At 36.9% G+C, this 27,639-nt stretch overlaps 1 protein-coding gene across 1 annotated transcript in view; it reads right to left on the bottom strand.

Moving 5' to 3' along the window:
• The window catches only part of CFTR (CF transmembrane conductance regulator), a 164,685-nt gene that overhangs the window by 38,304 nt on the left and 98,742 nt on the right, over positions 1–27,639 (bottom strand). The window contains exons 18-22 of the mRNA XM_077756020.1: positions 23,761–23,840; positions 18,387–18,537; positions 16,945–17,172; positions 13,900–14,000; positions 807–1,061 (exon numbers count right to left, since the gene is read on the bottom strand). Coding sequence (XP_077612146.1) covers positions 807–1,061; positions 13,900–14,000; positions 16,945–17,172; positions 18,387–18,537; positions 23,761–23,840 — 815 coding nt within the window. The remainder of the gene's footprint in view (positions 1–806; positions 1,062–13,899; positions 14,001–16,944; positions 17,173–18,386; positions 18,538–23,760; positions 23,841–27,639) is intronic.

The raw sequence follows: 27,639 nt of genomic DNA on the forward strand, positions 1-27,639 counted from the left end.
ATTTTAAAAAATAAAACAAAGGGATATAATAATCCTGTCTAGAGTTACGGGGCAGCCCTGCATAAGAGATTTGAAATATAAATATAATTTGAAATATAAAATATAAAACTACATTTATAGGACATAAAATGTAGGAAGAATGACTGTTCCTGTCACCAAGAAGTAATTCTAGAATCGGTATATTTGAATACCATGCATATGGTCAATCCAAGGCTAAAATCTATAAGGAACACTTCAAAATAATACATGGTTATTTTCACTTATTAAATAATAAAATAATTGCTTAGTAAATAATTTTTGCTTGGTAAATATTGGGAAAAATTTGAAATAATCTATACTCTGATTAAAATTCCAAATAAATAAACTGAACAAAGCTAATTTAGGGAGTACCACCTGTTTGACAGAGTTAGATTAAATAAAATTTACAAACAAATTAGAGTCAACAACAAAATATTTCTCTTACTGAAATGGAAAACAGTTTTAAGAGCTCAAATCTAAAACATGTTATAATTTTGGTTTATTTAATGGCTTCTTTCAGTTAGTAACGTATCAATCAATTACATATTCTACAAGTAGAATCACATTTAAAATGAACCAGCTATATAATTTTTGACCTCTGCAAACTAAATTATCAGATGCAAAAAGAATGACTTCATAAACAATAACTTGAAATATGTAATGTTCAATATTGGCCCTAGTCTATCATAAGAATGTTACCAATGGGTTTTCCCAACAGATTGGTCTAAGCTCCTGAGATTTACTTACTGAACACAAGTCTAACAAAGCATGCAATATTGAAATCTTACCCTCTGGCCAGGACTTATTGAGAAGGAAATATTCTCTAATATGGCATTCCCACCATCTGTATACTTTGCTGTGAGGTCTTTGACTGTCATTTGGCCCCCTGAGGGCCAGATGTCATCTTCCTTCACATGCTGATTCTCAGTAATCATAACTTTTGAGAGCTGGGTGTCTTTGGACGGTTTGAATGGCTTGGTAGGTGGTTTACTTTCTTCTGTAGGCATGTCGATAAACCTGAAGACTCGGCTCACAGATCGCATCTGAAATGAAATAACAATGTTTTATTTTTGTTTAATAACTGCAGGCAGTGTCATAGTTAGTGTGATTTCCTAAAAAAAATAACATGTAAGATGTGACGGCTGACGGTCGTCACTTGGTTATTTGTCAGAAGGTTTTTCAATGAACTAACAGGAAATAATTAAAAGCTTAACCAAGAGAATTACCTGGATTTATATAAATGGGCTCTGTATAGGCCTGTTTATTTTTGTGAGTATTTAATTCTCAGTTATGCAAGCCACACATAAAAAGCCAAACTATACTCAAAGGAATAGATGATGTCAAGAGGGAAATTTTTTCTTCAACTATGAGCAACACTGCAATCTTGTACAACTGGTATAATAAAATGTTCTACACCTCAAAACCACTGCTAAAGATTCTTGCCTTTCTCTCAAACATTCTTAAAAACTATCTATAATACTAGGGGTGCCTGGGTGGCTTAGTCGGTTAGGCATCTGACTTTTAAATTCGACTCAGGTCATGAGCTCGTGGTTCGTGAGATCAAACTCCATGTCAGGCTTCACGTTAACAGCGTGAAGCCTGCTTGGGATTTCTCTCCCTCTCTCTCTCTGCCCCTCCCTTGCATGTGTGCTCTCTCTTTCTCTCAAAATAAATAAATGAACTTTAAAAAAAAACCCTATCTACAATTCTATGTCAGCTGGGTGGCAACGAATCCTTGATGCTTAGTAAATTTTGAATGACTTCACACTAATCTTCAAATTTAAGTCCTTGTCCCATATCTGTAGTTAAATAATTACATTTTAAATCTATATACCTTCCAGATCAATTTCCATTGCTGAGCAAAATGTCATTACATATAAAAGTTGTATTTGAAATTAAATACACATTTTCTCTATAAGCCTATTTAATAAATATATTTTCAATGTACACAGAAATAAAAGAGCTCAAATATTTTTAAAGGTTCTTAGCTTAATCCTTTAACAAGTTTGAAAGAGAGAGATAGAGTGTGAGTGATGGTGGGCAAAGAGAGAGGAAGACAAAGAATCAGAAGTAGGCTCCAGGCTCAGAGCTATCAGGACAGAGCCTGGCGTGGGGCTTGAACCAATGAACCATGAGATCATGACCTGAACCGAAGTCAAGACACTCAACCGACTGGCCCACCCAGGCGCCCCTGGAATATAATTTTAAAAACAGTCTTACTAACAACAGGCACTTAAAAGAAATGTTTGAAAAAATTAATAAAGGCATAAATATGTGAATGATTACATATATATGAATAAATAAGTGAATAACAAGAAAGAGCTGAAGACTGAATTCACTCAATTTCTATTTTTAATGCATCATCCTCCGTGGCTCAGCCCTTCCCAGGTATTAACCACTGACTGGACAGAAATTTATTGCTTTTTTTGTCTTAAAAGTAATTACTGATTCTAGCTTTACTCAGTTAAGAATTCAACCGTCTCCTTTACAATGTTAATTTATAACCTTATTTACAGTTAAGGCTTAAATTATTAAGGCTTTAAAATTATTAAATTATTAAATGATTTCTTATGTTGTCTGTTTTCACATGCTATTGATCAAGTCTGCTGTTTATGAAGTTCTTCTGTCTAGTAATTTGGTGACTTCATTTTTTTTTTCATTTTGAAAATACCTTCAAATTATCTTCAATAATTTTTCAAGATTCAAGAGGAGAATCCTTTTAAGCCAAACCCATTGTTAATGGAAGTGAAAAGTATCCAAAGCCCACATCCATTATAAATAACTCTAGATTGACTCCCATACATGACATTTTCAAATACAAATTATGAGCAACTTTCAAAGGTTGTTAAATCTTGATTCAGTTACTTTTTATTAACTTTGAATTAAAGTATACTCTTGAATTTCATGGGCATTCATTTTCCTAGAGAGCTGCTAGGCTATACAAGGTCTGGAAGATCAATTAGAATTGTAATTGATGCTGAGATGGAAATGCCAGAGAAATAGCTCAAATGTATTTAAAATATTTTATTGTATTCATCTTGCATAAAGATAACACTACTCTCTTGAAATCACGGAGAGAAATATAGCTTAGTTTTATAAAATAAAATGAGACTGTTGACATTTCTGCACATCAATGCTATGAAGAACTCTAAACTAGTCTTTGTTAAATGCTTTAGCACATCAAGAAAGACACTATGTATCAAAAATCCATCATACCTTAATACTTCCAAACTGGGAGCATTTAAATATTGTTATCTAAACTACTCCAAATTATATGTAGTGTTATTAGAAAAGGACATTTAAAACCACTATTTTGGCAGTACTGATATGTATATATATATATATATTTTTTTTTTTTTTTGCATAAGAAATTGTAAAGAGCATAGCAAATTACATATTCCATTAGTGAGGCTTACCATTGAGGGTGAATGTAGAACTACCAAAGTCAAATGTAGTGGAATGTACCTATCAAATTTAGAAAATGAATTTTTCTTTTTAAAAAAGTTTGTTTATTTACTTTGTGTGTGTGAGAGAGAGATAGACAGCATGAGCATAAGCAAGGGCAGGAGCAGGGAGAGAGGGAGAGAGAGGATTCCAAGCAGGCTTCATGCTATCTATGCAGAGCCTGATGCTGGACTTGAACTCACGAACTGTGAGATGATGACTTGAGTCGAAATCAAGAGTCGGCTCTTGATTTAAGTGAGAGACACACTTAACTAACTGAGCCACCTAGGCAACCCTGGAAATGAAAGTTTCAGCTCATCATCTTTCATATAGTCTAATTGCTTAAAGTGACCCAAGACAGGCTACTATAGTTACCCACAGCATGGTCAAATATCTCTGACCAAGAACAAGTTCATCTTAACAATGGGTACTCATCCACAGCATATGAGCAGACACTTTTTCAGTTCAGTGAGTTAGAATATTTTCTGATGAGGAGAAAAGGTGGTTAGTGCAGACACCTGCATCATGGTCAGTTCTGCAACTACTAAAATGCCATTGCTGAATAGATGACGTGGCCAGATGATATCATGAATTATGAATTCCTTGTACCTCAAAGTCTCTCCAATGATCACATTCTACTTCCATTCTATTTGTTTTTAAAGAGAAAGCCACATTAGAACCAGAACAAAAAAAATCACTTCTGATCTTTGAAGTTTCAAAAATTGGCTCTTGGAACCAGAGATAAGATAGTTGAAAATTCTTAGCTACATGAATATCGGCTTTAAAGTTTCAAAAATCAAAGCCTGGAAGACTCAAAGCACAGTGTTTATGCAAAAACAGTAGCCAGAGATGAATTTATGGTAGATAAAAAACAGTTTCTCTCCTCACCCAAAATCTGATTCATGAATGGGGTTTAACAAGAGGGTTTAGATACCAGTTCCTCTAAAAATGAGTCCTGCCCTGCAACCAAACTCTAGTTCGATCCTTGAGTAGATTTTGAGTACTTTTTGAACACAGGAGGCCTATACCTCAATTTCAAGGTGGAGTTGAATTAGGAATTAAACATTTCTTAGAGAAACTTCCAGTGCTTGGCCAGACATGGAACCACGAGAGTGGACACAGGTGCTTGGCATGTCTAGACCTAGATAACTTGGCAGAGCTTCAGATTTTCCTGTTTTTCCAGATTGGTGCTGGAGGGAAGCCAAATCCCAATTCTTTAATCCCTCAGGGTTTTCCATGCCTTGGGGATGGTAGAAGTTGAGAGAGAGCTCATCAAAGAAGAACTCACAATCAGGACCAGAAGAACAAAGATTCAATCTCCCTGCACTGTACTCGTCTAGGTCAAAGAGCCACATAAGTGCCTCAGAGACAGGGAGCGCATATAAGGGGCAACCTGGGGCCAGATGCTCCCTCCCCTCAGGATCTAGGTATTCTGTAAACCCCATTCAGAATTTAAATTCATTTCCAACAAGATTTCTGAATACGCTGAGATTGCTTCTTGCACTCAGCAGCATGTGTGTTCAAGTAGAAAATAAATTCAACTACAGCAAAAGTGGGGTGTTTCTTACACACTTGATTTCATAGCTGAAGATTCATAGCTAACCCAGGATGGACCCAGGTTTGATGGAACTTAAATCCAAAATGGAAAAAAAAGGGACTCTTCTTAGAGAATCAACTTTATGCATTTACGGGGCACCTGGGCGGCTCAGTCAGTTGAGCGCGCAACTCTTGGTTTTGGCTCAGGTCACGATCTCATGATTCATGGGTTTCAGACCCATGTCAGGCAGGCTGGAAGCCTGCTGGGGATCCTCTTCCTCTCTCTCTCTCTCTCTCTCTCTCTGTCTCTCTCCCCACCCCCTGCTTACACATGTTTTCTCTCTCTAAAAATAAATAAAGAAACTTTAAAAATATGAATTTATAATTAAGTATAGGTCCTCCAAAGGTGTCCATGCAAGGGAAAGAAAATGAAGCTTATACTCCAAGGGCTTAATGTTGAGCCCACACTGCCTAGTACAGTAACCTTATTCAAAGCATTCATTGTTGTACCCTCCCCATCTAGTGCGTAGCACCATGCCATCCCTTAATAAATCTTTGTTAAGGATGAGTGAATCCATTGTTCTACCTCATAGGCAGTAAGCAGTATCTGGGCAGGGTGAATGACAGCACTATGAGTCCCTCAGTAGGCAATCCAGGCTGCAATCGTACCTCCCACCTTCTCAGTCTGAAAATATACACTGCTACCTGGATTTGAAGGAAGTGGCAACTTGTCAAACAAATTTTAGTATCATCTAGTTGTTCTGAGTTGAGTTTTTTAATGTAACTTAATCCTTTTTCTAATTTAGAATGTCTGTTAGCATTTTCATGTGATATGAAAAAACCACCATGCCACTGGATAGAAATTCAGATTTGGCAATTATCAGAGTGACTGTCGACTATAGACTCACTGCCTCGTCCTGCACAGTGAAGGGGCTGCCTGAGGAGGAATGAGGGGCAGCTCTGTGTGGCCCCCTGACAGGAAAGCCTCAAAGCGGCCATCACCGGCTTAGGTAAAAGCACTTGTCTTAGACTTTGAGAAGTAAATGCTGAAGGCAAAAATGACACTTGGACGTTGAGATGCTCAACCTATTCTTCATGTGAAGAGGAAAACCGGACATAATCTGTACAGACTTCTATAAAATTTGAGGTGGCATTTTTACTTGAGAATCAGCTGCTTTAAATTCCTGATTTTGTTATTTAAATTTATTATGCTGCAAAAATTCTCCTGAGTCGATCTATAAAACTGAATCTCATTATCCTTTATAATAATTTCTTGGGGTGTCTGGGTGGTTCAGTCAGTTAAGCATCCGACTTTGGCTCAGGTCATGATCTTATGGTTTGTGGGTTTGAGCCCCGCGTCAGACTCTGTGTTGACAGCTCAGGGCCTGGAGCCTGTTTCAGATTGTGTGTCTCCCTCTCTCTGACCCTTCCCTGTTCATGCTTTCTCTCTCTCTCAGAAATAAATAAAACATTAAAAAATTTTTAATCATTTCTGAAGTTACTAATCTAAGCATCAGGAGAACAAATTCTTTGGGGAATATGATGGTCTTAACAAAAAAAAAAAACTCCACAGCCTTATCTCAATTTTAATTTTTAAGGAATTTGTTCAATGGAAAAAAAAGAATGATTCCTGATTTTCCTTTTCCCTCGCTGTTGACCAAGAAGGAAGTAAAAACTTAAAGACCTTCTCTAGAGCAAGTTAGAAGACCAGACTCCTCTTCCTCACAAAAATATCTGCTCTATTTCCTTTTATCCTTTTGGTTGTTTAAAAAACAGGGCATCAAAATTATGCATTAACACCTAAACTATATGCATAACGCCAGAAGAGTCATGATAATAGAGAATATATTTCACAAGCCAGACATCCGGCTGGCAACACTGTAAAGAGATTTCATAACTGGTTATTACAGGAAGATGACAAGAAATAAATGTGAGGGGAATCATCTGCAAAACTGATACAATGTGAAAAACTTCACACATTTTTAAGAGAAGTTTTTAAACTGCGAAGTACATAAAAGGAAGGTTTTAAATCATCAATTCTTCCTGGCAGGCCCAAAGTACATGCTTTTCAGATCTCACCAATACAGCCCTAAAACCCAGAGCCATATCACAGTCATTAGCATAAGCTTTAGGCCATGTATGGACTTATAAGATAATGGTTATCATGAAAACAGATTCTCTGTTTAAAACATATTCCTGAAACTTTGGTCTATCTTTTTGTGTCTATTACTTATGCTCGAGCATTTAAAAGTCAGTCAACGTTCATAATGCTATCAATTAGTAACAGCATAAGTGAGTTACTTATATTATACCACTCTAATCCTTTGTAAATTATTGTAGCCCCTATCTACACGAATTGTTCATTGCCAACCTGTGGCAAGTCACATGGCAAATCAATGTCACTTTTACTGACTGCAAGAAGCAATAGATGCGGTGTTCTTGACACAAGAGAAAGGAAATCCATTACAACCAACAACAAAAGGCATATCTAAAAAACACAGTGGTATCAAATATGTTGGCATCTATTTTTAATAATGAAGAACTTTAGTAATCATGGTACTAATGAAAGGTCTCACATCACTTATTGAATTTACTACTCATACTTAAAACTTACTTACACTGTATCTGGTATTATTATTTTGTAAAAGCTCATGACAGGCAATCAGCAAGTGCTTGGTGAATAAAATTGGGTCTATGTGGTATTCATTAAAAGTATTTCAAAGAAAATCTCAAGAAGAGGAGCCTAAAATATCACATCAAAATACTCTCTCAAAGTTTATTTAATAAGATTTTTCTCTAAGCATCATAATTTTGAAATATTTTGGCTTCCCAAGTACTCTGTTATTAAGTATCATCCTTTATATGCATTTTTTGCATCATAGATAGAGATATCATTAGCTAATATATAGGGCAAAGATGACTGCTGGTGTTCCATCAATTCCAAAGTAAATTCTGTGCCATAGACAAGAGGTTAGCAAAACTATGGCCAAATCCAGCCACACCCACTTGTTTACATTAGCTCAGCAGTTGCCATAACTACCACATAGCTCACTAAGGTGAAAACAGTAACCATCTGACCCTTTACCGTAAATGTTTGCTGACCCCCTGCTAGGACACACACAAAAAAATCAGAGCTAAAATGGATTAGAGATAATCTAAGCCAGTGATTCACAAGCTAGATACACATGAGAATCACCCGGAACACTTCTAAAAATATGGACATCATGCTCATTGACCCTGCCCCTGACCCAAAAAATTGATCTAATTGATCTTACAGGACCCTAGGTAACCTATATTTCTATAAAGTTTCCTCATGTTCAGTGAGGTTGAGACCCTCTGATCTAATCCATTCATTCTTGGTACAAATGAAAAAATTGAAACACAGGAAGTTAAAGTAATAGGCATAAAGTTCAACAAATTTTGTTGACTTTCCAATACTCTGGCAATTCTTTATGGCTCTCAGAAGCCTCTCCTACTAATCCAAGATTTTAGAACAGCTCAGTGGCACTTTCTTTATTTGTTGGCTCTAGTAACACACTGGTTGAGAGTTCTTGCACTCTGACCAGTGCAGCGGTGAATCACCGGTTTTAGCAGTCAGGGATAGTGGCAGGGAGGTCTAACTCCTGTGAGCATCTAGAAAAATGCCTACATTATATGCCAATCAAGATTTGAAATCTTTCATACCAAAAGGATGTAGAAGAGAATGTCAGAGCTAAATGGACCTTGGAAATTTTCTAACCAAACTGTTTCCTTTTACAAAGTTGAAAAGTGAAGCCCTCAAGAGAGTTATGACTTGCCTAAGGCCATACAACATCTTGGTGATAAGGCTAGAGTAGAAAGCAAATCTTCAGGACAGAAAGAAAATGTTTGGATGAAAAGAAGTCTTGGGACAGATGTCACGAATGGAAAACATGCCACAAAGCCTCATGAGATGAGACAAAGAAAGATATGATTGACAGACCATTAAAAGAGAGGAAGGGCGCCTGGGTAGCTCAGCTGGTTAAGCGTCTGACTTTGGTTCAGGTTGTGATCTTGGGTTCGAGCCCCATAACGGGCTCTGTGCTAACAGCTTGGAGCCTGGAGCCTGCTTTAGATTCTGTGTCTCCCTCTCTCTCTGCCCCTCCCCTGCTTGCACTCTGTCTTTCTCAATCTCTCTCTTTCTCTCTCTCAAAAATAAACAAACATTTAAAAAATTTTTAATACTAAAAAACATTTTTAATGTTTTATTTACTTCTGAGAGAGAGAGAGAGAGAAAGAGACAGCATGAGCAGGGGAGGGTCAGAGAGACAGGGAGACTGAGAATCAGAAGCAAGCTCCAGGCTCTGAGCTAGCTGTCAGCACAGAGCCCAACGTGGGGATTGAACCCATGAACCGTGAGATCATGACCTGAGCCGAAGTCGGACTCTTAACCATCTGAGCCATGTAGGCACCCCAAAAAAATTTTTAAAAAGAGGAGAAAAAATAGGAGAAATGAATCCTCCCCTAAAATTCTTAAGCAAAAACTGCTTTCAATACAAGAGAATTAGGCACAAGGAACAACAAAGAAAAGCCCTTTTTTCTTCCCATCAGGCTTCTTGCTGGTCATTGTACCATCAGTCACCTGATCCTTACTGGAATCCAAAATAAACACAGGCAATAAAAGGATAAAGGAGAAACAGAGGGAGTTTCTATTGACAGAAAACTCTTCTCAGATTGCATCAATCCTGCAAGAACATTCTGGAACATCATTAACCTGAATCTAAAGTGTGAGCCCTACAGACATGCAGTCTTCCCGCTCACCCTAGTGGCCTCCTTCCACTTGGGTTATTATTAGGAACACATATGACACCAGGCATGTATTATCTGCTGCTGTTCTTCGAGAACTAAGGAAGCAGGATAATGTTTGCATGTTCAGATCTGGTAGCTATGATATCACTAAGTGGTAGACAGTTCTGAAAATACATGAATTGTCAATTGCCTCATTCAAATAAGAGACTATGAGTGTGGATAATTAATTTACCAGTCCCTGGATGGCCGGGTATTGCTATACCACCTTTGTACCCATTCTAACTCTTATTTATTAGTCTTCATTCATTCATGGAGGCAGAAATATAGGTATGCTCTGCCTCTTTAAGATACATGATGCTTAAGCAGCTAACAATGGGACAAAGAGAAGCTTTATGGTACTAAAAATCCCAGGCATCTTGTGACTCCAAAGGAAATAAACCAGTACACAGATTTGTTAAGAATACAAAAATAAACACACACACACACACACACACACACACACACACACACACACACACACACAGAAGGGGGATGGTCTCCAGTAGAGTTGTGAATGAGAAATTCATTGAGAGATGGTTTCTGAAGCTGGGAGTCAGATGGTAACAGCTAGAAAGAATACAGGTAGAAGAGGGTTGGACTAGAGCTGATGTTCAGAGATCTATAAGAGGAGAGGCCATCAAAGAGAATGAAGAAGGATCCAGAGAGGTAGCAGGGGCAGGCTGGAGAGGCATCACGGTAGTGAGAAAAGAAAGAAACACCAGGAGAAGGATTCGTTAATGACATAAGTACTGCTGAGAGGGTAAGGAAACAAGGACTCTGACTCTGGTAAGATGTTGGTCATGAGTCGTGGGGGTGATAGAAATCAAGTGGAGTAGGCTGTGGCAAGAATGAGAAGGAGGGAATGGAGACATGCCCTCTTTCAAGAAGCTAAAAATAGATCAAAGAGGTGCTTCAGCTAGAGATCAAGCGGAGATAGTTTTATGATGGGGAGAGGGGTCCCGCAAAGAAGAAAGAAATGCATAGTATTGGCCTTTAAATAGGAGCAAAGACACAGATGGAAGGTAGAGCATATAAGCAGAGATGTAGTAGGGTGGAGAAAAACAAGGAAATTCTTTCTGGTTGCATCTGTTTGTTTCTATGAAGTATGTAACAAGGTCACTGACTGAGAGTGCAGGTGGTGGAATTATTGGAGCTTCTGAGAAAAGATAAGAAGGTGGGAAAGAAGTATCTTAGAGAATATAGTAAAGACTTTATTAGGAAAATGTAATAAAAAGGGTTGTCGGTCAGCTTTGAGTGCTGATAATTAAGATGTGTATTCAGTCACAAATACAAAGTGACATGAAATAAAGATAGGGAAAGGTTATCATCCAAATATTACCCTTCCTGGTTGGAAGCTAATAAAAGCCAGGCACCTGGGTGTATGCAACTGATGAGCAGAAAAAGAAAAGTCATTTGCCACTTATAGCTTCATAGTTCTGTTTATATTTCAATCTGTGCCCATGTCTAAAATAGGCCAGATGGGTAAATGAAGCCTAAAAACTGAAAGTGTGAATCAAAACATCCTGTTTACTCTGTTTAAACTCAGATCTAAGTTTGGTTAAGACACTTAGTAATGTAAAATGAGAATACCTTGAGTTTTTCCTTCAAAGGTCACAAGGACCTTCAGTGTTAACAACATATAGATGTAAAATTTTGGAGCACAGCTTTCTCCCCTCAACATATGCCAGGTGAAAATAAAAAGATTACTATACAACTTTAGCAGATATATAAGTAAAAGCTGTATGATGGGAATTAAAAACTAGATAAATGCTCATGAGGGCCCAGGAAAGACCATGTGTACTATTTGGCAGGGAAATGAAAACTAACATGATCACTTTGATATTCAAACAAAAGAACATGACTTTTTAAAATGAGATAAAAATGTAAACATCGATACTTTTCATAGACTGTATTATAACATAATAGTTCTTTGCAAAGATTCTTTTACGCCAGAAGATGAAAGACACAATGTCACAACACAGGTTACAAAGCCCAGGATACTCATAAAAAAACTGCGGAGGTAAAAATACTTAATGAAACTATAATGGAGATTGGACAAGCGGAATAGAAATGTACCAAATGTTTCAACATCAATGTACAGAGGTTTTTTCCCAAACCAAGAAAATTAATACAGCAAAGAGAAAGGGACTATGCATATACAAGGTAAAGAGATAGTTTTAGACAAAGAGGTGAAGTACATGAAGATATTAACTGTAAAGTCAAAGTTGTGGGAAGTTTGTACAAAAAAATTAAATAAATGAAAGCACAATATCAATTTACTATTTTCCTATTTCTACAAAAACATTTTTCTTTAAGTTTATTTATTTTGAGAGAGAAAGAGAGAGGGAGCAGGGGAGGGGCAGAGAGAAAAAGAGAGAGAGAAAAAAACAAACAAACCCAAGCAGACTTCACACTGTCAGCACAGAGCCCGACACAGGGCTCAAACTCAAACTCAGGAATGGCGAGATCATGACCTGAGCCAAAATCAAGAGTAAGACGCTTAACTGAGCCATGCAGGCACCCAATGCCAACTGCAAAAGTGTAAGAGTTAAGTGAGGAGATAAATGGAGTCAGGAAAAAAGCTGATCAAACTCCAAAAAATAATATTAAAGGAAATGAGAGACTCCCTACCATAAATCATGTTAGGGCTAAATTACATTTTGATGAATTATTAATAGGCTTCGATTAAATAAAATATTAAGATTCATGGGCAGGAAGAGGGAATGAAAAGATTTTTCCCTAGAGATATTTTTTGTGATGATATTTGTTCTGATAGGAATTGTTATATAATTTTCGTAGCTGAATGACCACGTGCACACTGGGAACATGGGACCTATCTCAGAAGGTGGAAAAGGAATCTAGCCAGAACGTGTAATGATGGTGTTGTGTAGTCATTCTCAACTTGACTCTCCTGCCCCTCTGTATATGCAGTAACGGGTATGTGATGTTCAGTGCAGCACTCCAGACAGACAAATAGAAGTTGATGATGAAGCTACCCTTGAAAATCATGCATTTGCTTTTTTTTTTTAAATTAAAAGTGGGAAATCTGCCTTTCTTCCTTTTTTCTCTCACTCTTACTGCGATGGGCTGTGTGCCCCTTACACAGCGTTCACTCAGTTATACGCTAGCGTGGGCTCTGGATTATAGGGAACCAAGACAAATGAAACAACAAAACCAAAACACGGTCTTCAAAAACACTAATAAAGTATATAAATGTGTGGGAATATTGATTAAGCAAAAAGTGAGAAAGCAAAAATAAACACCCTAAGAATGAGAAAGGGGTTATCACTGAAGACTAGAATTAAAAAAAGAAAATACCACCACAGATGTAATGCTAATAAGTTAGAAAACCCAAGATAGGGAAGGGTTTCTTAAACAAGATACCAAAACATAAAGGGAAAGATTAATGAAATTAACTCCACTGAACTTAAAAGCTTCTTTTCATCAAAAGGCACTCTAAGCTAAGCCATTGACTAGTGGACCATGTTTAAAATACACAGAACTGATAGCACAGAATTCATAAACTTCTATGAGTCAATTAAGACAAAAACTCCCACTCCTAGAAAAATGGGCAAATGACAGAAACAAGCAATGAACACAAGAGGAAGCCCAGATGGTGGATAAATGTGTATTACGCAGTCCTATCTCCTTAGTAATCACTTCACACCCATCCAGTTGCCAAAATTAAAAGGTCTGACAAGCTCATGTATTGCTGAAGCTTTGGACCTACGAGGATTCTTATACTCTCTTGATGGGAGTATAAACGGATATAAGACAACAACTGCACACCATATGGTAAAGCTGAATGTGGGTAAAATCTGTGACCCAGTAATGCTACTCTTGAGTATCTGTCCTAGAAAAATCCAGGACAAGGAGACTGTACAATAATGTTCACTGTAGCACTAGATCTTGACTGTGGTTGTATATGCAAAGGAAAGAAGACATACACAGTAGCCTTCAATGTATTTGTAATGTTTTATTCCTTAAACTGGAGGTAGGGGGGTGGGGGGCATATAGTTGTCCCTTATGTTACTACCTATATTTTTTGGTTTGTCCAAATTTTGTCATCAAAGTTAAAAAGTAATAATTACTTACCAAGCTGTCCACATCTATGCTGGAGTTTATAGCCCACTGCAATGTACCCATGATATTCATGGCTAGAGTTAGAATAATACCAACTGTTCCTTCTCCATCACCTACGGGTGGGGGAAAAAAATATAAACAAACTTTATATTATTTCTCTCTTCTGTGAACTGCTTTCTGCTGCCCCTAGGGTATATGTCATGTTAAAGTTATATTTCAATTTTGTGCTAATTTTAAACCATCTTTGATATCAGGTCACCACAGCATCTACCACTAGTAATAATGCCCTGCATATAGTTAAGCACTCAACCAATGTTTTTGTTTTGTTTTGTTTTGGTTTGGTTTGTAGTATTTTTAGTCTTGATAAAAATAAGATATGAAGAAAAGCATTAGCAAGATGGAAAAGGAAGAAATTCAAAATGAAGAAAAAAGAAAGAACAACAACAAAAAAAGAATTAAGTACTTTTGAATCCCAGTATTACCTGGTTTCAATAAAATAGACTTAAGCCCAAAGCATTCATCTAAAAAAATTTTTGTATAATAAATTCTGTATATACACAAACATACAGATATTCATTTCTGTAAGAGTGATTAAATATTAGGAAAGAGTTGCTCTTTTTTAAAAAAAAAATGCTTCAGATATTGAAGGGGCTTCTAGTGTTGGATAAATAGCGTGATTTTCTCTTTTACTACTTCTCTGTAAGTAATCATACCTTCAAAGACTAGGATGGACAATGCAAAAAAACCTCCTATGTCTGGATGAGCTCCTCCACAGAGAAGTCAAAAGCAGGACACACATGTGTCTGAGCAGCATCCAGATGTCTGGGTATGTCTTCTGTCTTCATGAGGAAACTTTCTCTGCTAATCAGATGCTTTGGGGAAGAAAGTGGACTTAAAGTTTTATGTGGAAGTAAAACTCATGGGTCTACCATTAGGAAAGAGAGAAAAAACTGCCTTTTATGACATTTTAAAAAATGACTATTTCACCCAGGAAGAACAATACTTAACTGCTGAATTAGAAAAAAGAGTTTTCAGGGCTGGAGGGGACCACTAATATATGGCCATATTTTTCTAACAGGAAAGTTCTTAAATGATTAAAACTTTAGGTTATCAAGTCTCAATTGAGAGTCAATTCTGGCATCTATAACACAGGATAAAATTGTCACTGGGTTCTAAAATTGTCACAGGGTTCTAAAATAGGGAGAAATAATTTGTCCTATTATTATGAATTGAAATTTTTTCTTCCATATTTCTTCTGACAGAAGACAAACCATAGATAGTAGATATGTGCTTTTAATGCTAAATCGTTTATTCTAAATAGATAAGATTTATGGAGGCCCAAAATATTACTCATTCTAAAGGTTAAGATGAGAATAAGATAATATTTTAATAATAAAAATAATAAGATTTAGGGGTATTTACCAGGGAACAGGCACTATACTGTTTTGCACAAATTATCACATTTAATGCTCATGAGAAACTATAGGTAGGTACTATTATTATGTATATTTATACATGAGGAAAATGAGAGTCTTAGAGAAACTAACTAATATGTACAAGTTACTATAGCTGAAGACCAGTAGAGGCTGGGCTGGTATTAGCCATGCGGTTAACATTCACTCCAGCTGGGAATCAGATTTCACTGACAAGTACTGAACTAAACTGACCTGTAAACGCTTTGACTACTACCCCCAAGGATAGGTTAAGTGGTTAAGGATCAGGACTTAATGAGATCCTTAGCCACTATTTTATAGCACATTACATATTTGTTTGAATTCACTGTTAACGGATCTTTGTTCATTCAGCCCTCTCTGATCCTGTTTCAAATAACTTGAAGGAAAAATTTTACAATTCTGAACGTAAGAGAAACTTTACCACTAAGGATTGAGTTCATTTGCCTGCCCACTTATACTCATTTCATAGAGTCCTTCCCATTGCTCTAGCTGACAGAGCAATGAGTGAGAGGAACCCATTACCCTCACAGAGCCCAGTTGAGCCTGTTTTCTGTTCTCTCCAGTACTTCATAACTAGACAAAGGCACTCTGCTGTTAACTCAAGGGGCCTAATGAGGAGGCCACGGAAAGTCAACGTGGCACAGAAAGATAGGAAAATTAGTCTTCAGAGAGAGAGAGAAAAATGGATGAAGCAGCCACAGAAAGCATTGGACACAAGCAGTATCTTGCCTCAAGACATGAGAGAAGAGCTGAGTCTCACTCTGCACACCTATTCCTCTTCCTCGGGAGGCCCAGCAGGCCTCCTGCCCTGGGCTCCGCGAGGCACTCCAGTGACTGCAGCCTGCTGCTCATTTTGTCTGAGCAGGATTCTCTTTGTGCAACCAAACGAGCCGTCAGAGCAAGCAGTTGTTCTCAATCCATGTCCACTGTCACAGGCATAAACAATTGCAAGGCTTCTAGCTCAGTAACTCAACTTCTTAATTTAGAAGAACTCCTTTGTCTGCATAGATTTTCATTTTACTAATGGTGAAAGGTTTTCTTGTTTTCACCCAAAAATGTTAAAATTCAGGACACTTATATTTTTAAAAAATATGGTACTTCTATCTAAGTTACTTCACTTCTATGGTAGTTTTTCATCTTGTAAAATTCACGTAAGGATAATGAATTACACCAACTAGTGGTTAAAAAAAAACAAACACAAATTTACCAGGGAGGGGGATTTTGTATGTGGTATAAGTGGGAATGTTTCTTTTCCTGTATTCAGAGAGCTCTTGAATAAATGAGATCTATTACTGTTGAAGCCAGGATGCTTTGCCAACATGAGAGTCAAAAGATGACATTTTTCTTTCGATCACAGATTTGTTATCTGATACTCTCAGTGTCTGTTTTTCCCAAACTGTAAAGCTGAGATAATAAAATACACAGCTCTAATTCAAAGAAGTCATTTGTTCAACAATCAATGAATTTTTGGGTTAATAAACTGTACCCCAAATCTATTTAAAGAAAGATACCTAAAATTTTTAACCGATAAGAATGTAGCATTTTGGAGTTGACAGTGTTTTAAATTAAATAGTCAGATAAGAAGTTAATAAGTTCCTATTACCTGTTGTTAAAATGGAAATGAAGGTGACAGCAATGAAGAATATGACAAAAATTATTTCCATTCTCATCTGGAACCAGCGCAGTGTTGACAGGTATAAGAACCAGTTGGCGGTATGGAAGTTCAGCGCTTTGTGAAACAAAGTTTCAAAGTAAGGCTGACGTCCAAAGGCCCGAAGTGTCCACAGTCCTTTTAAGCTTGTAACAAGATGAGTGAAAATTGGACTCCTGGCTGTGAAATATTTCCATAGAAAACAAGGCAAATCATGTCAGTACATAATGCAAATTCTTACTACCACATACCTGAGAAAGATTAGCTTCAAAGAGAATCATCATTGGTCAAATGTCATTGGTTAGAGGTTTTTCATACTGGTACCATTCTCTGAATAGATGCAATTCATTATGTTTTGAGAGAGAGAGAGAGAGAGAGGAAATGCACACCTGCGTGCACACACAAGTTGGGAAGGAGTAGCAGAGGAGGGGGAGATGGAGAGGGAGGGAAAGAGAGAGGGAGAGGGAGGGAGGTAGAAAGATAGAGAAAGAGAGAGAGAGAGAGAGAGAGAGAGAGAGAGAGAGTCAGTCTTAAGCAGGCTCCATGCTCAGTGCAGAGCCTGACACAGGACATGGAACTCAATCTCAGGAACCTGGGATCATGACTGAGCTGAAATCAACTTGGATGCTTAACCTACTGAGCAACCCAGGCACCCCTGTCATTCTTTTAAATGAATTACCCTCCTTTTCTACTTGGCTACCTTGTAGATGAGAACTTATTATAAAATCAATGCCATTTTTTATTCATATTTCTTGACTGTCACTGGACATTTATTTCTAGCTAATCCTAAATTAATCATTGCTGAGGAAAATGTTTTTCTTTCAAAAAATTTAATCAAGTTTATGTGACTTCATTTAGATATTAACCTTCAATAGAAATACACTGGGTATTTAACCCTGAAAAGCACTGGCACTGAAGCTGTTACTGAAAACTGTGCTTCCCAAACAGCTCTAACAGTGCTCAAGGGCACACAAAAAAGGTAGACCACAGGAGGAAAGGAAGGGTGTCTGGAAACAAGCCAGACAGAAATATTTTGTCCAGTATGGTCTGGCAACCCAGACAAACCTTCAGTAATAGCAGCATTATCATTTTAAAATTTAATTTATATAAGCTAATTTTGAATGAGTATCCTATACACCCTTCTAAGACTCTACGCACCTGCTTTAAAAACAAAATGAAGTTGCTTGGTCATTAATAGACAAAAACAACCTATGTATGCTTTGTAATTTACTGTTTCCTGTTACACATCCATATGTTTTTAAAACTCACTTTTACATAATGCAAGAGTTTAAACACAGGAAAAAAATTTTTGGCAAAGTAGGTGAATGACAGAATCACAAATAGCTTCATGGTCATTTTCCACAATGGTGAGCGCTGTACGTGCAGTATCATACCTTCAGATTCCAGTTGTTTGAGTTGCTGCGAGGTATGGAGGAAGTAGGCCCTCAAGAGAACAAAAGCTGCTATCACCGGCACTGTTGCTAGGAAGATGTAGGGCCGTAAAACCGAGACTACTGCCACGGCTCCAACCACAATTAGCAACAACTGTAGGATCAGAGAGAACACATGAATCAATGTTTTCATGTTGCAAAGTGCACAAGGTATGTCACAGACATATAGCTAAAGAAGCTTTTCACATTCTGTTCCATTCTTAACAAGAGGCAGGTATCTTCCTAGGAAGAAAGCAGCTACCTGAAAGTAACATTTTTCGTAAGTTCTATCAAAATTCAAAAAAATGGTCATGTTGCCCAGAATAACATTTGGAAGTTTTGAAAAATGGGTGTTCTTGGGTCTCAGGATAGTCTCATTTCCTATATGCCTTAAAATGCTCTATGTTAAATAAATTTTAGCTGAATATGAATTTTTCTGGTATCTACTTCTTTTAAAATAATTTTTTATTCTGAAATAATTTTGATATCAATGTAAAATTTTAGGATTTATTTGGTTTAGACAATTTCTGAAAATTGGGCATTCACTTTAGAACCTTTTGAATCACAAAGATCTGGTTTAAGTGAAGGTATGGTCATTTAGACAAGCTACTTAATTTTTTCTAAACATAGTTGGCTCATGTTTAAGATTTCTAAAAATTATATTTAATACCTCTTACTCCCTTTCCCAACTTACTTATTCCCAATCTTTAAAATAGTTGGACATGACCTAAAGGCTTACGTAAGAATTTTTGGGATATGGCTAATTTGATTTTAAAGTAGCTATTTTTTTCCATCTCATATGTTGTTGAAATGAACTTTGTGTTTCAGTCAAACCCAATGAGCAAAGGTATTTCTTTACGTTATCTCAAAAACCTGGAGCCGTATTGGCAGTCTCAGAAACAAGCTAACCATTTGGTGTTCTTTGGAATCAAGTTATAGGGTTATATTCTATATTTCCACATGATACGAAATCTATACATTTTACGAAGGAAAAAAAGTCTGCTAACATTTTCTCCACAATGACCCATTTGAATAAATTATAAATAAAGTAATGTTACCACCAGGGTTAAAAAATAAATTTATTATAAAATCCATATGATAATCAGTGAGGCAATTCTCTACCAATTTCCATGAGTGACACATGTATTTTTTTAGCTGATATCGTGAAAGGCAGAACATTTTGGTAGATGGTAGTGGGGATAGGAGTGTAGCTAAGAGCTACATAAATCTTCTTTGGACAGGTTGTTATTTTCAACTAACACTTCAGATGATATCTCAATGACACCTTTCTAAAGAAAATGCCTCTATATCTCTATTAACAATTCTGCCATACCAGCCCTTCACTCAACAACTACTCAGATAAATCTTTACTGTGCCAGACACTAGACCAAGTACATATGATGACTCAGATCTAAGAAGAGTCTGATTCCATTCTTGCTCTACCAGTGCCACCAGTACAGTGAGAAAGCCTCACATGCCCTAGTTACTACCTGACAAGACTTTATCAATGCCAAACTACAGTTTTTACCAAAGACATGTATTTTCCAGAAATAGGATATTGGTGGGGGAAATCACATTCCAAGCGTGATTAACTGAGGCATATGATTTAATTAAAATGGACCATCATATTAAATATCAGTATATCTGGAAGGCCAGTGTTGTTACATTGGCAGCATGGAAACATTCAGCTATCCCTTGAGGATCAGGGTCTTTTAATTTGTTGTTGACAGTTGTAAACACCACTGTGTTCATTTGACTTGTGCTGTTTTTACCATATAATTCCAGTTTGGTGCTGGTGGATTATAACATTAGTTGCAGAAAGCGATCATTTTGTTTTCATTGTTGCTGATATGGTAGAGATTCTTAGGAATGAAAATGCAACTGTTACAATAGAATAGGTAGAACTGGGTAGTCAAAGTAACCAAGATATGTCGCTGGGTTAGAGAATAATGGAGAAGGTCAGTACAACTGGAAATTATGAAACATGCGTAAGATAAGTGTTCAGCCATTATAATCATCCAGAACTAAGAAATCCAAACTGAGAAATAAGTGAAAAACAAGTCTAAGCATTGAGACAAACAATTCTATTTGCTCATTAAGAGGCCATCCTTTGGTACTAAGGTCAGAAGCTAATAATTTGGTATGGTGTACAAAACTAAAGGTGCTGGTCTAATACAGTTGATATTCTCCTTACACAAAGAAACCTTAAATTCTGTCCTAGTTTTTACTTCACAGTGGATAGGCAATGAGTTATTTCAGACCAGGTGTATTTGTAAGAGGGACAAGAAAATCAATAGACAGAAATCAAGACAAGATGAAAATGTGAGCACAGATTTCTCATTTCCAATCATCCTTACACAAATTCTAAACTTCCTCAGGAAAGATAAAATTCAATAGACTATAAAAACTGCAAGGCATCATCCATTCGTGGTCCTAGGAAGTATGCAGCACATTTCTGCTCCACTGAAAGCAGCTCAAAATCATTCCTGACACTAAAGAGCCCATAGCACTGCCTGTTAAACCAGAGGAGGTGAGTAAGAATGAAGGGTCACTCTGAAATCAGTAGTAACCAAGTAAGTCAGTAAGTAAGTGAATAAATAAATACCTACTCAGAACTATGAAATGAACACCAGATTTGGAATTTAATTCATAAATGAATTTTTCAGTAAGGGATAAATGTGATTAATAAAATGAATAAGGGAAAAAAGATGTAAAGGACACAGATGTAAGAGGACTCAGTGTGTGATCACATATTAGGATTAGAGGGAAAAAATAAAAAATATCTAAGGGTTTTGAGGTTGAAAAGAATTTAGTATTTTAAAATATATAGGCTTCTGTTTAATGAAAAAATAAATCATTCACCTAAACATGGAGATAAGTAGGATGTGAAGACATGGTCTTTCTCTGTCTTACAAATATATCTGGTCTAAAATGACTTGTTTCTCAACCATTGTGAATTCAAAGCTAGGAAGGAAGTTAAGGTGTCTATGTGTAGTGAGAAAATCAAATATGTTAAACCAGTGCCTTTAGTTTTACACACAGTTCTAAATGATTAGCTGTAAATCATTAGTTCTAAACTATTCTGACCTCAGTGCCTAAGGATGGCCTGAGCAAATTTGTCATGTAGGGTCCATTTCCACTAGGCCAATCTGAAGCACAGAACTTGAGTACTGAAAGTGACCATCATCAGATTTGTCTATCTCATTTTACAGGTTAGAAATAGAATCCAGATCTTCCATTTTCATTATACAATGTTCCATTGCCAGAACATTATTAAATGTTAGGAAACAGAGTAAACAGAAATTAAATTTTTTAAAGGAAATGTACAGGTATTCCTTATCCTGTGCAAAAATCTGTTCCTATAATGTTGTGACTTGAATAAATTTCTTTAATGTGAATATAATTAAGTATAACCAGAGGACCTCACAACCTAAAGGATTTTTTATAATAAAACTGTAGTGAATGACTGATTAAAAAAATTGTTTTGAGAGAGAGAGAGCAAGCATGAGTGTGTGTGTGTGTGTGTGGAGAGAGAGAGAGAGAGAGAGAGAGAGAGAGAGAGAGAATCTCAAGCAGGCTCTATGCCCAGCACAGAGCCCCAATGCAGAACTTACTACCATGAGATCATAACCTGAGCCAAAATCTAGAGTCAGACACTTAACAAACTGAGCCATGCAGGCACCCCTGAGTTTTTAATAAAATCAGAACTAATCAGATTTTTCCTGTATTTGGTAGCCATTCATATATTATGCTTCCTTAATGTGAGGCCCTCTTATAAATAAAATAGGAAAACTAAATAAATAAAAGAACCTTGCCTAATTACTTGTGAAACCACAACTAAGGAACCTCCACATTAGAAACTGAGTAGAAACTGTTCACATTGCCATAACAGAAAGGATTTGAGTCATCACATGTGTTTAAAAAGTGTTAATATATAAAACAGGTATTTAAAAGTTATTTCTCCCAGAGGATTTTTGAAGTGAGCTTCATACTGATTTGGAAAATAATAAACTACAAAACTAAAAACAAAAAAAATTATCAAGAGCCAACATTTGTGAATGTTGCAGTCATGTCAAAATGCCCATGTTCTAGTTTGTACCTAATTTAATAATGTCATATTTGGGGGCAGTCATTTACACCCTTAGAACAAATACACAGTATTTAAAGAAAGATATGGGAAACGCTCCTTCAAGTGCATTAACTCAAAGCATTGATTAAAGAATTCCAGCAGCTACTGCTGAGTTATATCCCTAAACATAGCAACTGAAGGAAATCCAAAATGCTAAAGTTCACATGGAACAGTTAATGTGTTTAATTGTGCCAGTCATTTCAGATGAGGCAAACTGACAATCTGGTTTTCCTGCACCTGCCAATGTCAGTTGTGTATACACACAAATGTGGTAGCCCTTATTTTGTTTTATAGTTCTTTCAAATGAAGTATTATTGTTGGGGGAGGAGTGGTGAAAAAGGTGGAAGGAAGAGAATGACTCATCCTAAAATGGGCTGCAATGTTCCAAAGGAACATTGTCTCTCCAGGGAGATCACTGAGATTGGCATTTGCTTGACCTAAGCCAGACAGGAAGCTGTTTTCAAACCTGGTCCAATAGCCAAGGTCATTAACTCACAACGCTCTTTAAGTCCCGCCAATTATGGAGTTCTAATGTGCATCCCCTAGGTCTGGGTCACCTTCATCTCCCTCTCCTCCTTTCTTCTCACTCTCACCTCCAGTCAATCGTCTCACCCCCACGACACATGTTCAGAGCAGGCTGCCTGCTCTGGTGGCCTCTTCAGATCTATCACCCAGGGATAGTCCTCACTAGGACTTTCCCTCTCACCTGCTTAAAAATGTATCTGTACTTCTGTCCTTGTATTACTGTTCTTACTGTAAGGTTGCTGGCTAGCTAATATGGGCCAATGTGTTCCTGGATAAGACTGGTTTAAACTGTAGCCCATCAAGGAATAGATTTTCATTTTTTCACATGGTCCCTTTGGAGGTAGGTGTTTTCCATCAAACAGTAATGCCAATGTCAGAAATGTCACACTGTGGATACTGATTTGGGGAAAGATACTGATTTATTATTCCTTTCAAACCATTCCAAAGTAAACAGCTATTACATTTAAATGTGAAATTGCTTTGGATTTGGGTCAAGTAAACAGTCTGACTTATCACTGAATTTACTAAATTTATGCCTATTTTGAAGACTTTTGATATTAAAAAATTTATACAATAGATGACTTCAACTCTAAATCAAATGAAAAATAAAACTTACCTCTTTTTCTAATCATTTTTAAAGTATGACAAATGTAAAGACACTTAATATTTCTTATTTTTACAAACCTGGATGAAGTCAAATATGGTAAGAGGCAGAAGATCATCCAAAATTGCTATATCTTTGGAGAATCTATTAAGAATCCCACCTATAAAATAAAAGAAGATAGATTCCTCAAAAAAGAGTAATCTCAAAAAGACATATCGATATTTGATAAATTTGGATCATAGCAGAAGCATTCAAAACTCAAATAAGAATTAGCATGTAATAAAATAAATAAGGTCTTAGAAAATTTTAGTGTTGTACAAAGATTCTAAGCAACTGTATTCAAGTGATGGTCTCCTACTTTTAAACCTTTATAAAATACAGCTGGCTGTAGGATTCATTCTACTACTACTACCTTACACTTGCAAGCTTGAATTTAATGATAATTTACTGGATTTGCTACCATCATTCCATCTGCATTCCATAATGTATGACTCTCCCTCTCCTCTGACTGGTATACCTTTATGACATACCTCTGTAGAACCCATGGCTACTCTTAATTTCTGCCTGCCTATTATGTGGACCTCCTTTACCATGTTTCCTTTTTCTATCCTCTTCACTGGCAATCTAAGCTTCAGCCTGTTTTCTGAATTCCAGACACATGTTTATAAATCTCATAATGTTTTCCTTCAGTGAAAAAAAGGAGCGTTTACTCTGTGTCAGGCATAATGCTAGGCACTGACACAGACTAGAAGTGAATAAGGGGTGCTCCTTGCCTTTAAGGAATTCATTATCTAGCTGGAATTAAAGACATAATTAGAGGGGCGCCTGGGTGGCTTAGTCGGTTAAGCGTCCGACTTTCGCTTAGGTCATGATCTCGCGGTTCGTGGGTTCGAGCCCCGCGTCGGGCTCTGTGCTGACTGCCAGCTCAGAGCCTGGAGCCTGTTTCAGAGTCTGTGACTCCCTCTCTCTCTGACCCTCCCCTGCTTATGCTGTCTCTCTCTCTCTCTCTCTCTTAGAAATAAATAAAAAACATTAAAAAAAAATAAAAAAAGAGACATAATTAGATAAAACATAGTACTGTACAAAGTGATATTGAATCTTATCATTCAAGCCCCCCAATTAAGCACACAATAAAGTCCTAAACTCTTAGTTTAGTATTGAATGTCTTTCATAACTTGGCCTTAAACCAATGAGCAAATAAAGGCTTCCCCTACTTGAACATTTTGTTTTATCCAAATTAGTCTACTCTGTATGCTCTCCACTCTCCTACCTGCCTGCCGTTTCATATAGTTCCCTCTGCCTGAAAACCTTTCCCTTCATGTCTACTTATCAAAATCTGTCTCCTTCCTGGCCCAACTCAAATGTGTCTCCTATAACGAGGCATCAATGTTTGCACCAGCTGAAGTGAATCCCTTTGTCTTCTGGACATACCTAATACTTTTAATACATTTTGTCAGCACCTATGTGTTGTAATGACTATATCCATATCTTATATCACAGTCACTTGTATTCATGTCTTGCCTCTATTTCTCAATTGTAAATTGGGACTGTGCCATACTTCGTTTGTATCCCTCACAGCCCTCAGGAAAAATTTTTATATGTAGGAATTATTCAATGTATTTTTATTGACTTAAGCCACCATCTCTAGCCTTTATCAATAATATATTCTTCAGCATATTTAAGTAAACATATTTGTATATGTTTCCATAAATAAAGAATTGAAAAAAAAAGTCTATGGATTTATATTGTTTAGAAAATGAAAGTTCACTTTGGTGAAAAGAGTATCATTCTGGTGTTTATTACATTTCAGATTGTAGTGTTCCATCAAAGTTATCAATTCACATTTTCATATTCAACATATTCTACTGAGCACCTACTATGTGTTCATGTGTCTTAAGGTTGTTTAAAATTGGGTAAGGAGTCGGGCACCCAGCTAGCTCAGTTGGTAGAGCATGAGACTCTTAAAATTGGGTAAGGAGTCAAACTCAAGGTCAATATACAATTGCAGGTGGGCACATGTGGGAGAAATTGAAGTGCATATACATGGCACAGAAGCATTGGTTGCTGCCAAATATAGCAGAGAGTATTTAAGCAAAATAATGAATATAAGGCAGTTGAACAAATGAACAAAAAACCAAAAGTAATGGTTTTTAAAAGAAAGCATAATCTTTGCATAGAGAAATTGGGGGTGAGCAGAGATGGAAAAAGAACATTTAGATGTTGTAAGATCATCTTGTTACTCCTTATTTATGCATCTTTCAGGAGCATAAATAAGGAGGAAAGCAAAAACAGATGCTTCAGTATCATCCTACAAAGTGCATTAAAGTTTGGAAAATAAGACGAATTAGAAAATGAAATATAATACCATGTGATTTCACTCATGTAGAATTTAAAAGACAAAACAAACTAACAAGNTAACTATAAAGAACAAACTGATGGTACGAGAGGGGAGGTAGATGGGGGGATGGGTTAAATGGGTAATGGGCATTAAGGAGGTAATGATGAGCACCGGGTGCTGTATGTAAGTGATGAATCACTAAATTATACACCTAAAACTAATATAACATTGTATGTTAACCACCTGGAAAGTAAATAAAAACTTGGAAGTAAAAAAGAAAATAAATGAATGAGGGGCGCCTGGCTGGCTCAAGTCCGTGGAGTGTGCAACTCTTGATCTCCCAGTTATAGATTTGAGCCCACATTGTATGTAGAGATTACTTAAAAATAATCAACTCTTTAAAAAAAGAAAATGAGGAGTACCTGGGTGGCTCAATCGATTGAACATCCAACTTTGGCTTAGGTCATGATCCCATGGTTCATGAGTTTGAGCCTCACATCAGGCTCTGTGATGGAAAGAGCCTAGAGCCTGTTTCGGATTCTCTCTCTCTCTCTCTCTCTCTCTCTCTCTGCCCCTCCTCAACTAACACTCTGTGTGTGTGTGTGTGTGTGTGTGTGTGTGTCTCCAAAATAAATAAAGATTTAAAAAAGGCATTTAAAAAAATAAAATGAGGGGTGCCTGGCTGGCTCAGTTGGTTAAGCACCGACTTTGGTTCAGGTCATGATCTCATGGTTGGTGGGTTCGAGCCCCATGTTGGGCTCTGTGCTGACAGCCAGCTCAGAGCCTGGAGCCTGAGATTCTGTATCTCCCCCTCTCTCTGACCCTCCCCTGCTCACGCTGTCTCTCTCTCACACAAATAAATAAAAAACACTAAAAAAATTTTTTTTAATGAAATGAATAGCAACCATTTAAATATGAGATAGAGAAGGTTCAAGACCAAGTGTGAGCAGTGTATAAGGGAATGAGGAGCCCTGAAAAGTAAAGACGTGAAAAGCAAGTGCACCCCTGTGTGAACAACACCCACAAAAGGGAACATTAGAGACCTAACGTTTATTTCACATTGGCTCTGTAACAGGTAAGTAGGTTGCCTTGTTCAATTCTCATAATGATCCTGTCAGATAATTATTCTTTTCCCCATTTCACATTGCAGATGCAAGGCTGAAAAGAGCAACATGCTCGTTATTTATCACTCTTGTGGGGCCAAGCCAATGCCCGTACTCTTTCCATTACATCTCACCATCCAATTCTGACTGCTAGAAACTAGGGCAAATTTCCTACCTTCTCTGGGTCTCAGTTTTTCCATAAAAAGGTGAAATCATTGAATCAAGGTAATTTGACATTCCCTTTTACTTCTAAAATGTCTTAGCTCTAAAACAGGGTAATGATGAATATACTCAAATGAGTCAAGGCTTTACTGACACACAAAGACTTCAAAATAAATATAAAGAAGATCTTCCTGAATACTGATGCTGACATTTTGTTACCCAGAAAAAAATCATGGATATTTCATATCTTGAGATCTTTAGATAGAAATCACTCTAAAAATCTCAATCTTGGAACATATTATTTGCTTTATAATTAACTATTTCTGTGTCTACCTCCTCTCCCTTGTCTGTGAGTT

The sequence above is a fragment of the Crocuta crocuta genome, unplaced genomic scaffold (genome assembly GCF_008692635.1).
Source record: "Crocuta crocuta isolate KB4526 unplaced genomic scaffold, BGI_CrCroc_1.0 scaffold452, whole genome shotgun sequence".
Classification (NCBI taxonomy): domain Eukaryota; kingdom Metazoa; phylum Chordata; class Mammalia; order Carnivora; family Hyaenidae; genus Crocuta; species Crocuta crocuta.